The sequence below is a fragment of the Arvicanthis niloticus genome, chromosome 8 (genome assembly GCF_011762505.2).
Source record: "Arvicanthis niloticus isolate mArvNil1 chromosome 8, mArvNil1.pat.X, whole genome shotgun sequence".
NCBI lineage: Eukaryota > Metazoa > Chordata > Mammalia > Rodentia > Muridae > Arvicanthis > Arvicanthis niloticus.
Genome location: NC_047665.1, coordinates 12,480,003 through 12,492,336, shown reverse-complemented (window position 1 = coordinate 12,492,336; position 12,334 = coordinate 12,480,003). Strand labels below are relative to the sequence as shown.

The 12,334-nt window shown below is 45.2% G+C and overlaps 1 protein-coding gene across 2 annotated transcripts in view; it reads right to left on the bottom strand.

Moving 5' to 3' along the window:
- The window catches only part of Shc3 (SHC adaptor protein 3), a 125,277-nt gene that overhangs the window by 1,117 nt on the left and 111,826 nt on the right, over positions 1-12,334 (bottom strand). Inside the window, exon 12 of one of the 2 annotated variants that reach the window (XM_076939038.1) lies at positions 5,151-5,316. In XM_076939038.1, the coding sequence (XP_076795153.1) occupies positions 5,188-5,316 (129 nt within the window). In that variant the 3' untranslated portion in view covers positions 5,151-5,187. Of the gene's footprint in view, positions 1-2,899; positions 5,317-12,334 lie in introns of those variants that run through there. The other variant, XM_034510186.2, reaches the window with a different exon arrangement.

Genomic DNA, 12,334 nt, shown 5'->3' with positions numbered 1-12,334 from the left:
TTTTTTCCTAGCTGATATAAAATGTGCCAGTTTTAAAACTGTGCATTTGTTGCTTGCAAACTTATAAATATGTATAAACCCCATTATAAATAAATCTTGTCTGGCAGATGGCATTTTATCTGCCAGCCACAGTTGCAGGGAGTTATAAGTACTTATTAATTCCCCATTTTCAAATTCACAGCATGGGCCTGGATATATGATGTGAAGTGGTGTGAAATTTTCTTCATAAATGGTGGGGGTCAGGGGTAGAGTCCATCAGTAAGAGTCAAGGAAGGGCTGGAGACTTACCCATCAGTCAAAGCCAAGACCCTTGGCATTAGCGTGTCCTCACACTGAAAATGCAAGCATTCTATCCTCACACTAGGCCTACTGAGTCAGGAGCTCAGGGGGCAGAGCCCTGAAATCTATGTATGGACCAGGCAGCTTGGTACTTCAATGTCTGCCTTCTCCTCTGAGACTGATTATTATAAATACCAGCCTCTGTCCCAGGGTGTCCTAGCTCACAGAATGTGCACAGGTATGCACAGGTATGCACGGGGATGTACAGGGCTGGACAGAAATCCCTGGAGATAGCCTTCCATCCATACTGACTGTGAGGGAGCTCCTCCCTGCCCCATCTGCTGGCCACCCCAGGTGCATTCAGTTCTGCTCCTGGGCCTCAGCAGCAAGTAGATGCCCCCAGTGTACCCTGGGTGGGATCATGCTCCACAACGCAACCATTGCTTAGCAGCTACTTCCTTCTTGACTTCTGGGATCATTTCCAAAGTAAGCTATATGTACCCAAATCCCTACCTGGAGCTCCCTTTGGTAGAATACCAGCTAAGTCTCCAACCACAAGTCCCGTCTCTCTAGAGCGAGTAGCTCAGTCCTTTCTGTAGTTTGAAATGTGAAGAATGGGGAGAAATGAATTGCCTGTTGCTCCCATGTGGATGAGTTACATGTCTGAGCCTCAGAAGGCCTTAGGAAGTCCTGAATTCTTTCCTAGATCTAGCCATTGACCATTATTGCCATCCAATTTCTTCAGCTGAAATACAAGGGCCCCTTCAGCTGAAACATCTTGGAAGCACCTGCCCATTATCCCAGACAAGACCAAAATTTCTAGGTTTAGAATATGTTCCAGGAGTGGGGTTTATTATCTACATTCTCTTTCTTGAAAAAAAAAAAAAACTTCAAAATTTCCATAAGAACTAGCATCACACAGATGTTTCTGGACACATGGTCTCTTTTGCAACCTTTCTGCTATCCTCCGCCTATTTAAAATCTGGCTGTCACCATGCATAGAAGCTGTTTATAGATGGCATGCCACTTTGGGCCCATGGAGGAGGAGATATGCTTTGTCAGTGAAGAGTCCCAGAAAGTCACTTCACATATTTATGGATCCACACCCCTTTTTGAGGGAAGCCCTGGGGTGTGGCACACAAGCCATGGTTTCAGAGAACCTATTGTTCAGAGAGAGCCCACACTGTTCTGGTTGTACTGGGCTTCATGGGGGTGGCCTCTGCTGCATCACTGTCTTGGGGAAGTTGGGCTTCAACTCGGCTCACTTCAACTCTTCAAGAAGAGAACGTGGTACTGGATCTAACATGGAATGGAGGGGTAAAGCCTTTACGGCCATTCCTGTAAGGAAGCCTCCAAGGTGTCTAATGTCACCATGGGGTAGATCTTCCCTTTGAAAAGGAGGCATCTTCAGGACACCAGGATGGACATGGAGCCTGGACACATGGCAGCTGCGACCTGAATCCTATGGGCTTTGGGGAATTCATTCTCCCTTGTCCTTCACGGACAACTGCCTCTGTTGCTAGGAGAACCTCACAGTTGCTATGTGTGTCCTACTTGGCATCAATCCATCTGTCTACCATCTGAGATGGCCTGTAACAGAAAGCTGCTCATCAAGGTTGAGCAGGCACTCAGCTCTTGGTCCTTTACATACAAAAGGGACACCATGGTAATAACACAACGGTGGGTCAAAGATTGAGTCATTTGACTGTGTTGTTAGCAGACTGTCCACCTTATGGTGGAGGGAGATTCAAGAATCAGAGGCAACCTAGACCATGATGAACAGCCCCATGGGAGGTCAAGCAGCCCCATGAGCATGCAGAGGTTATCTGAAGCACAGCTAACTCTCCCAGGAGGGCACGGGATGGAGGGATTTGGCAGGGGTTCGGAGCCACTGTGCCAAGAGCAGACAGGGGCTGTTTTAAGGCTTCTGAACCCCATCACGCACCACTAAAATAGATGCAGAGTTCCGGGCGGAGTGGTGGGGTGCTCATAAAGAGGAGCATAGGATCCAGGCACATGCCACATCCTCATGCCTGGCCCTGGGAGTTGAAGCCCCTGAATGTACAATAGAGTGCTGTTCCTCACAGCATGGGGTTGCTCCTTCATAGTCTGAAACCCTGCCCTACCCAGACAGATATGGTCTGGGAACCCAGGGAAGAGGAGCTTGGGCTCAGGGAGGAGAATCTTGGGGTTTGCCTCCAGACCCTGGCCCCGAAACACAGGCAGGCCACACCTGTGCACAGAAAAATGCCACGTGACTAGAACAGCTCTGAGGTTAGCTGACGATGTGACCTGAAGTGAGCCTCAGTTTCCCCATGCGTAAGTGAGGTTTGAGGGAATGTCCCATCACATACGCCGTGTCTGTAGAGAGAAATGATAAACCCCTGTGAACCCTGACATGCTTTAACAGGAACGGAGGCCAGAACATGGCTGCCAAGAACAGCCTCTGCTGCCTGCCCCATGTCTAAAATGTTTCTCTAAATGTAAGCCCTGTCCTCTAATCTGGAACAATAATTACATATTTTGAATTAAAATTGAAAAGAGGAACATTGATTCCTATAAATCCTCTTACCCTCAAAAACTCAACACTGACTTCAGAGAAGTCACTTCTGAGTATTCCTTTTTTTTTTTTTTTTTTTTTTTTTTTACTTCCCTGGAGAGGGAAGTAGAGTAAATGCTGAGGTGCTCGTGACCTGTACCACTTTGCTAGCAACTAGAACAGAAGCATTTTAGCAGTGTACAAGCGGGGAATTCAAGAATGAGTAATTTCATATTTTTTTATATTGGTATGTATTATACATTCACACACGGGAGCAGCAAGACCTTGTATGTGTGTGCACAGGGCACAGCCTCTTGGGAGGACAGAGTGCAGGGTGACTCTTGGGGTACCTCAAAGCTTATGTATGTGGTCACAAGGCAAGAGCCTGACCTAGGGGCTACCAACATATCTGCTCATCTCTTGGGCTTCCTCTGTGTCGCATCTGTCCCTGACTCCACTCAGGAAGCAGCAGGACCCTGAGAGTCAGTGCTAGAAGACTCATCTACTGCCAGCTTGGATCCAGTGGGTACTCAAAGGGTTAAAAACTGCCATGAGGTCTATTGAACCTGGGATCTTCCCTACCCAGCCTCACCTGTTAGCACCCAGCTGATTACAGGGCAGCAAAAGCAGGACTCTCACATACCATCAGAGCCATGCCAAACCCTGATTGGTTCAATGTTTAGTCTCCCGGTAACTATTCTCTTTAAAATAGTATTTACTTATGTTTGTATGTATGGGTGTTTTGCTCGCAAGTGTGTTAAGTGCATTCTATGCCTCTTGGTGCCTATGGAGGCCAGAAGAGGGTAGATTCCTGGGACTCAAGTTACAAGGATCAGAGAATTGGACTTGAGTCCTCTGGAAAAGCAGCCAGTGCTTTTAACCACCGAGCCATTTCTCTCTCTCTCTCTCTCTCTCTCTCTCTCTCTCTCTCTCTCTCTGTCTCAAGGAGGAACCAACAACCAATGTATCATCTGCTCATGCTCGTTAAGTCACAGGGTGATCACAGCCTCAATGTGTTTAGAAGCCATAGACACGGCCAGCTTTGAAACACAAGAGTATCACCCACCATGAAGCAACAGCTTCTGAGATGGTCGAGTGAGACAAGACAGAGGGCCAGGGGCATGGTCCCTTTTCATGGGGCTACTGAGAAAATGTGGAGGGGAGACAACTCGGCTCACCACTCCTCACACCAGCTGGTCCCAAAGACTGGAACACAGAGCTGAGCACACACGGACCTGGGAAGAACAGCCGGTGTGTGTGTCTCCAAGGCTCAACTCTGGGTGGAAGCTGGTACAGGCCTTGCGAGGCTCTTACACATGTTTTTTTGTTCTACTGAATACGAGAGGTAGGTGGGAGGCTGCTTCACTGGCACCTTCCATACAAAGCCTGTATTGAAGGACAGACAGACCAAGAATATGCCATTCCTCAGACATTCACGTCATCAGTATGCTGACCAACACCAAGGAAGCACTTGCCAATTAGACATATTAAGTCTTATTCTGTATCATGTGTGGACTCATATGAAGCTCCCAAATACACACACACACACACACACACACACACACACAAATTGAAGTCAAGGATGATGGATGGTTCCCCATGCTAAAACACGACCCAAACAAGCCAGAATACCATCTGCTTTGGAGTGGGGATTCACTGGGTCATCCTATGGCAGAAAATGCACAATACATTTTCATAAAGCATCATTTCGGGGCACAGGAGGCAGCATCCAGCAAGCAAGGGCTGAAGGAGGCGCCACCATCCCGGAGGAGGTACCACCATCCTGGAGGAGGTACCACCATCCTGGAGGAGGTACCACCATCCCGGAGCTGAGCTGCAGCCTGGAACCAGCACTCACACAAAGCTGTACCAGCAGGGGCAGATGTTGGGGCAGCATGCTACCGTATTCTATCACAATTCTGTTTGTCTTGGAGCTGCCAGCTCACCTGTATTCGCCTTGAATTGTGCTTATTATGTGGAACTGCAGGCTACGCCTTCCTAGCAAAATTTCCCAGTAGAACAGGTTAGTTTTCTATTTTGTATTTTTTTTCCCAGAACAACTACAGTCAAACTTGCCTCTCGCTAAAAACAAACAGCATTAGAGCACTAGTCTCACACCTCTCTTAGTCTTAAAAAATATAAATATCGGGGCCATTTGTACAGGATGGATGGGTATATACACTTCTAATATGCATATCTGAGTCAAGTGAACATATTTATGAAATTTGAACTCGAAGGAAACCTCCCTAGGGGGCTTTTGAAGGTGATGGGCCCACAGACAGTTGCCCCAGTTCCCATAGGCTGACAGCAGCAGAGCCCAGGTCCTCCTGACCTGGCATAAGGTATGGGGGTTGGGGCACTGGGCAAGCTCAGGGTTTCCTCTCCACAGGTTGCTGGAGACAAAGCTCACTCCCGGCAGAGACAATGGGCAGGCTGCTCTCCAGGTGGTAATTGATGAGGTGACTGATGCTGTCAAAGACCCTGTCCTTTGTCCGGATCTGTGAGGACAAAAGGAAAGAGAGGTTGAGTGTCACCAGGTAGAAAAGAAAGACCACATTACTATAGAGCTATCTGGAACATCTGACTTGGCCCAGAAAGGCAAGGGGAGGACCTGAGGGCTCACCATGCTTCCGAGGTAATCTCTGTACACACCCTGGTCACTGACAATAGCTGGTCAGTTCAGTCTGCTTCACCTACCTGTCCCTCTGAGGCAGTCTTTGATCTTTCAGTCCGAACTGCCCAGTGGACGGGTGCTGCCTACCTCAGTCCTCTCTATGGCCACACTGGGACAACAAAAAGGAAGGTCCCAGCTAATGAGGACATGAATATGCAACAATACAGCACAGGTCTGGAAGGAAAATAAAATTGCCTTTGTTTACGGACTTCTGCGTGGCTGCGATAAAGAAGCTGAATAGACACCAGCAATAAAAACTATTCTTAATCTAATACACAATTAAAGTAACTTTCCAAGATCTGAAACTAATATACAAAATGCAATCACAGGCCAGTGAGATGGTTCAGTGGGTAAAGGTGACCTGAGTTCAAATCCTGGAACCTGTGTGAAGTTGGAGGTAGAAGACTAACTTCACAAAGATGCCTTCTGACCTCCACACGTTCATTATGGCATGCACACCCTTTTACACACACACACACACACACACACACACACACATGCACACACACCTAATAACAATAAGTAAATAAGAATGTTAAGTCAATCACTTTCTTATATACTAGCAATGGTCACATAAAATTTAAAATTTAAAACAAAATGCCAATTACCATAACATAAAAAATAGAATACTTAGGTATTCAACGAAATATTTAGGTATAAATTTAGCAACGTATAAACAATGTATCAAACTAACTTGTTGCTATTAATGATTTTTTTCTAACGTTTATTTGGAGAAGAAAAAGATCCAGAGTAGTCATCAAAATACTGAGAGAAAAGAACAGGGTTGGTTCTGTGCTACAAGAGTTGGCATTCTGGACTCAGAAAGGAAAGAACAAATATGGAAAACTTTACTGCAGGATTCAAGACACTGAGGTGTTAGTGGAGGGACAAACATGTGCACCTGGACCAGAATAATGAGCCAGAAATAGACCCATTGGATAGTGTCTACTAACTTTCAATGAGAGATAAAGTCATGTACTGAAGAAAACAGTGGTTTTAACAGATGACCCTGGAACAATTGGACATCCGTGTGGGGGAAAAAATAAAGACCTTATATACATTCACACAGTGACTCAAATGTATTAAACAAAGAACAGAAAATCATGAAACTCTCAGAAGATAGTTTAGGAAGAAATGTAGACAACTATGGTGTTAGATTAAAAAAAAAAATGATGGTAGATTCACAGAGAAGAGGCTGACAGGAACACAACCATCCCTATACCTCTGTGAAATTCCACAAGCTCAGAGTCAAGCTGGAGAAGACGCTCGAAGATCTCTCCCCCTGCAGGCGAGCTCTCCTGGGGAAGAACATCAAAGCAGGAAGCCTGCCTGTCTAAAATGGCTCTCAGGTGAGGCACCTCTCCAGCATCCATGAGGTAAAAATTGTGCATTTATTGCCCCCTTGTGGTCACAAGCATGCAATGTTAGGAAACTTCAAAGTTTCCAGGGGGAAGATTCCTTCAACACGGTTTGTAGTGTCTGGAAAGATTTCGATCCTGGACAGCAACTCTGTAACTCAGAACTCCACATGGATCTCAGCCCAGGAAGAAGCTGAGAGGGGCAAGGCCACAACACTCCAGGAGTGCCACAGATTTCCCAAAACAGGACTGCTAAATGGTCTTTCCCACCCATGACCTTCCCTGACAAGGAAGTCCTACCAGTCCAGAGCCAATGGTGACTTATACAATCACAGTGGGTACCACCTTCAACTCTGACTTCCTGGACAGTGATCCAAACACAGTCCTAGTGATAACCATGGCCCAGAAAACCATTGTGCCAGGCAGAGAGACCAGCCCCAGCTACCCGTAGCAAGGATGATACACAGTCTAGTCAGAACTGGGTCTCCAGAGGAATACCCAGGCAGAAACTTGCCTACCTTCAATGTTGGTCAAGCACCCAACAGTGTCTGAGAAACCCAGAAACTGGGAAGAAGATGCCTGACACTGATGGCAGGGGAGCTATTGCTGCCAGGGCTCATGATAGTGGGACAGAGGGATCCGGGCAAGCATGGCCTTCTTATGGCCTTACTTTGTGGCTTGGTAGAATGTCCCTGTGATTGATAAACTTAAGTGCAGAGGCCAGTCCTAGCCTGAGCTTCATAGCAGCGGAAGTACACAGACTTCCTCAATGTGATGGGAAGTGTCTGAGAGGGGTCTCTGCCCAGAGCCTCAGGACCTTCTCTGGTCTGTATGGAGACCTCTGCAGACCTTCAGTCCAGTCTCCCTTCCTTCTGATCTAACCTCTCTTCCATTGTTAGTGCCCAGAGACAGTTGGGCTGTAGACACAAAACACACAACTCCCGTGCCCCACACATTCCTGTTTGTTCGTTTACACCTTCAGAGGAGAAGACAACAAGTTCGTATCGGGAGAAATGAGACAAGCTGTCTGCAGAGAACAGCAGTGACCCCAGGTAAGGCACTTCGGGAGGCACTGAAATGTGGGTCTCTCTTCCCCTTCCCAGAGTCAGATGCTCTACTCCAGGAGCACTCAGGCTCTCCCTCTTCCTCTCTCCCTGCCCCCTCCCCTTCTCCCTTTCTTGCCCCCACTCTCTTCCCTCCCTATCCCTCCCCTCCCCTTCTCCATCTCCATCTCTCCCCCTTTTTCTCTCTCCCCCTTTTTCTCTCTCCCCCTCTTTTCTCTCTCCACCTCTTCCCTTCTCTCTTCCTCTATTCTCCCTTTCCTCTCTCTCCCTCTCTCCCCTTCTTTCTCCTTCTTCCTCCCTCTCTCCCCTTCTTTCTCCTTCTTCCTCCCTCCCTCTCCTTCTTTCTCTCTCCCTTTCTGTCCTTGATGTTTTAGGTAAATACAAGGGAGAGAGAACTGAGCTATAACAGTAAGGAGACCAACGTCATGGCGCCTAATACAGCATCCTATTCCTAGACACCATCATGAGCGCATCCTAAAACACCGCAGTGCTAAGGGAAAAGACCAATCCTAACTCAGAAGACAAGTCGGAAAACAGAAAGAAAGTCAGTTCACAGAAAACAAAAACAAAAGACTTACTACATCCACTAAGACCAATGTATGAAAAAAATAATTCAAGGGATAACAAACTCTTTTAGAAATTAAGTATACGATTTTACAAATTATATAAACATATGTTTATATGCCAGAGAGAGAGAGGGAGAGAGAGAGAGAGAGAGAGAGAGAGAGGATAAGGTTGTTGAGGGAAAGATAAGTCTTTACTCCTGTAGCTTTACAGGAAGTTTCTTTTTAATGTTCTTAATGGCGGAGGTGCACACTAATGGTATTTATAAGTGAAATGACAAGGGGGGTCAAACAAGAATATAGTACAAAATATTTAAAATACTTCTCCCTTCTCTTAATTTCTTCCTACTCTTCTTCCTTCCTGGGAAATAGGTAAGAGAGGGGTGTTATAGGGGGCTGCCCAACTGGGGTCCGGACAGGGGGAGAGAGCGCACTCACAGGAGGTGTAGCTCAGGTGTCAGAGAACAAGTGGAGCCATTGAAAGACCTCATGACTTCGGAAGTGACATCATTTTTTACAGTTAGTAAGTAAAAGCACTAGTGTGTTCCGAGAGCCACAATAGCTGAAGGCTACATGAGTCAAGCCTATGGAGGACCTGGACACTCTAGTGTTAGCGGATTCTCCCAAGGCAAGCATGGTGCCCACCCCACCTCGCTGGCCGTGCTAGGCCAAAAGGAGGAATCAGCTATGAATGACTGGAGGGGGGTAGTTTTAGACATACACCAGACACAGACTGACAGAATGATTTGAGCGCTGAAAGATCCATCTCCAAGGTCTCTCCCACAACCTCTGTCACCAGCTCTCCCAACGCTATTTAGAGTTCCTTTCTTCAGCACCCCACCCACCACAGAGGCTTCTCCAGCTGGGTTGGGTGGCCTCCTCCTCTTTGGCTTCCCTGTGACCTCAGTGCACAGTGAGAGAGCTCAGAGGCTGCTAGACGCTGGAGTAAATTTAGACTCAGACCGTTTTTTTTTTTTTTTTTTTTTTTTTTTTTTCCTTCTCTCTCTGAGTAACCTAGCTTGCCAAGATTCCCCCTTTATAGTCAGGGACCAGCCAATTACCATGAAAATCAGAAGAATAAATATTGAAGAGAACGTGTCAGCGTCTATTTCAGTGTCCTCGCAGCAAGGAGGCAACTTTGCATTTTTAATTAAGTCTTTCATTTCCATCTCCTTTGCAGTTAAAGCTATCCTCCATAGGATCAATTAAATTGGATAATCAGATCCAGCTAAAAGCGCTCCCCCCCACCCCCCCAAGAATAGTCACCAGTGGGTAGGAGTTAAGGAGTATTCTTGATGGTCTTGCAAATTTCACTCCAGAATTACAACTGTGTGATAGCACGGATCACAATCCCACTTCCTCGGTTCCCACACACCTTGAAAAATATGGCTTGGGAAAATATAATAAACAATTGTAAGTAGGGTATGAGGGTTGGTTTTTAATTGTTGACTTGACACACTCCACAATCACCTGGGATGAGAGTTCGAATGAGATATTATCTAGATCAAGCTAGCCTGTGGGCATGTCTGTGGGTGATTATCATGATTACAATAATTGATGTGGGCAGACCCACCCACTGTGGGCAGCCCTATTCCCTAGGCAGGGAATTCTGGATTGTATATGAATAGATAAAGAGAGCTGAGCACAAGGGTGCGTGCATTAATTCACTATTCTCTGCTCTTGCCTGTGGATGTCAAAGGTACAAACCATGTCTTTTAAGTAATCCTTTGGTGTATAAAGACTTAGCAAAAACATTTAATCATCTTTGTTCTATGTGATGACATACATACTCAGCTAGACATTTTTTTTTAACATTCCATGTTTTAAATACCAATCTTCAAGCGAAATATTTATATTCTCACAGGATTCTTGAAGAGCTTTTTCTACTATTTTCTTTTGGATAATCGTTAGAACTGAATGGCTGCAAGGCCTGGCCAGGGGGTAAAGGGGACTCTGGGATGCTTCTATTTAGGTAGTCTTGTTTGTGGTTCTATACCTGTAAAAATTCACTATAGTTTAACATTACAAGGTCACAGATGCACACTCACACACCTGTAGGCATGAGGTCCTCATAGGGATTAGTACTGCGGAAACCAAAGGAAAGAAATATTCACTTGGTTTCCACTCAGAGAGCTAGGGATGGATGCACTTCCTAACCTGGTGATCTTTGCTATCTGTAGGGCCAAGCCTCACCCATATCCCCTAAAGGATCGTATTTATTTATCCCAGACTCACCCCTCTATATCTTGAGTATTGCTTCTCACCTATAGAACCCATCCTTATGAGAGGTTCACTTGGACTTTATTACATCAGCCCAGGTAACTTCTTTATTACATCAGACCAGGCAAGGTCTTTAGGGCCAGGCCAAGCCTGACTCTACAGGCATTTCTGAGTCAACAGAGCCCATCTTTATGTCAGAGGCTGTATGTGCTTTGTAAAGAGATTCATTGTAAACAAAGTTGCTGTACACACAGGACTGGGTTAATTGTCATCAGGAAACTCTTTCTTTGAAGTTGTGCTATGCTTAAAAGTGACTGAAATAACTGTCCGGGGTCATACTCTAAAAGTCTGAGCCAGCACCAGCTAATTAAATCAGGCTGAACTGACTTTCCTTCTGGCCTCTCTCAGATGGCTACTCTGCTAGCCCTGATATTTACAGAGACCCCCTACCTGCTTCCTAAATTCCTTGGACTCTCAGTTCATGATCTATAAAAGCCTTGCAGGATCAAGCATCTACTCAGTGCCTATTGAATACCCACTTCAGTGTCTATGAAGGTACAAGATGCATACTGAACACCAAATAGACTAGACAGAAAAAAAATCACACAATAATCAAAACATTAAACATTTAGAACAAACAAGAATATTAAAAGCTGCAAGGGAAAATGACCGAGTAATATATAAAGGCAGATGTATTGGAGTAGCACCTTCCCAATGGAGATTCTAATGCCAGAATGGCCTGGATAGATGTACTGCAGATTCTAAGAAAGCACAGGTGCTAGCTCAGACTACTATACCCAGCAAAACTTTCAAACACAATAGATGGAGAAAGAAAGATATTCCGTGATTAGTCAAATTTAAGTAGTATCTCTCTGCAAATCCAGCTCTGTAGAAAAACTTCACAGCCAAGAAAACACAAAGAACAAATAATCTCAGATCAGCTCATCAAAAGGGGGTGGGACCCACACCACCACAACAAAATAACAGGAGTCAGTACATACTGCTCAATGACAACTCCCAATAACAATGGTCTCAATTCCCCAGTAAAAAGACACAGAGTAACATATTAGTTATAAAAACAGGGCCCATCCATCTGCTGTACACCTTAACATCAAGGATAGACATCACTTCAGAGTAAAAAGTTACAAAAAGATATTTCAAGCAAACAATGGAAGAAACAAGCGGATGTAACCATTTTTAGTATCTGACAAAATAGACTGCAAATAAGAACTAATCTAATGAAACAGGGGAGACTATATACTCATCAAAGGAAAAATTCACCAAGAAAATATTGCAATGCCAAACATTTGTGCACCAAATACAAGGGCACCCAAATTCATAAAAGAAACTACTACAGTCCTTTAACCATTACAGTTAAAATCACATGTTATTGAACCTCAGAGGGCAATTGTGGGAGACTTCAATACCCACCTCTTGCCAATAGGCAGGTCATCCAGACAAAAACTAAACAGAGACTCTGGAGGTAAATGATGTCATAAATAAAACTGACCTAACATATTTACAGAACATTTCACCCAAAGACAGAGAATACACTTCCTTCCCATTACCTCATGGAACTTTCTCCAAAACTGACCACATACTCTGACAACAAAGCAAGTCTCAACAGATTCAAGAAA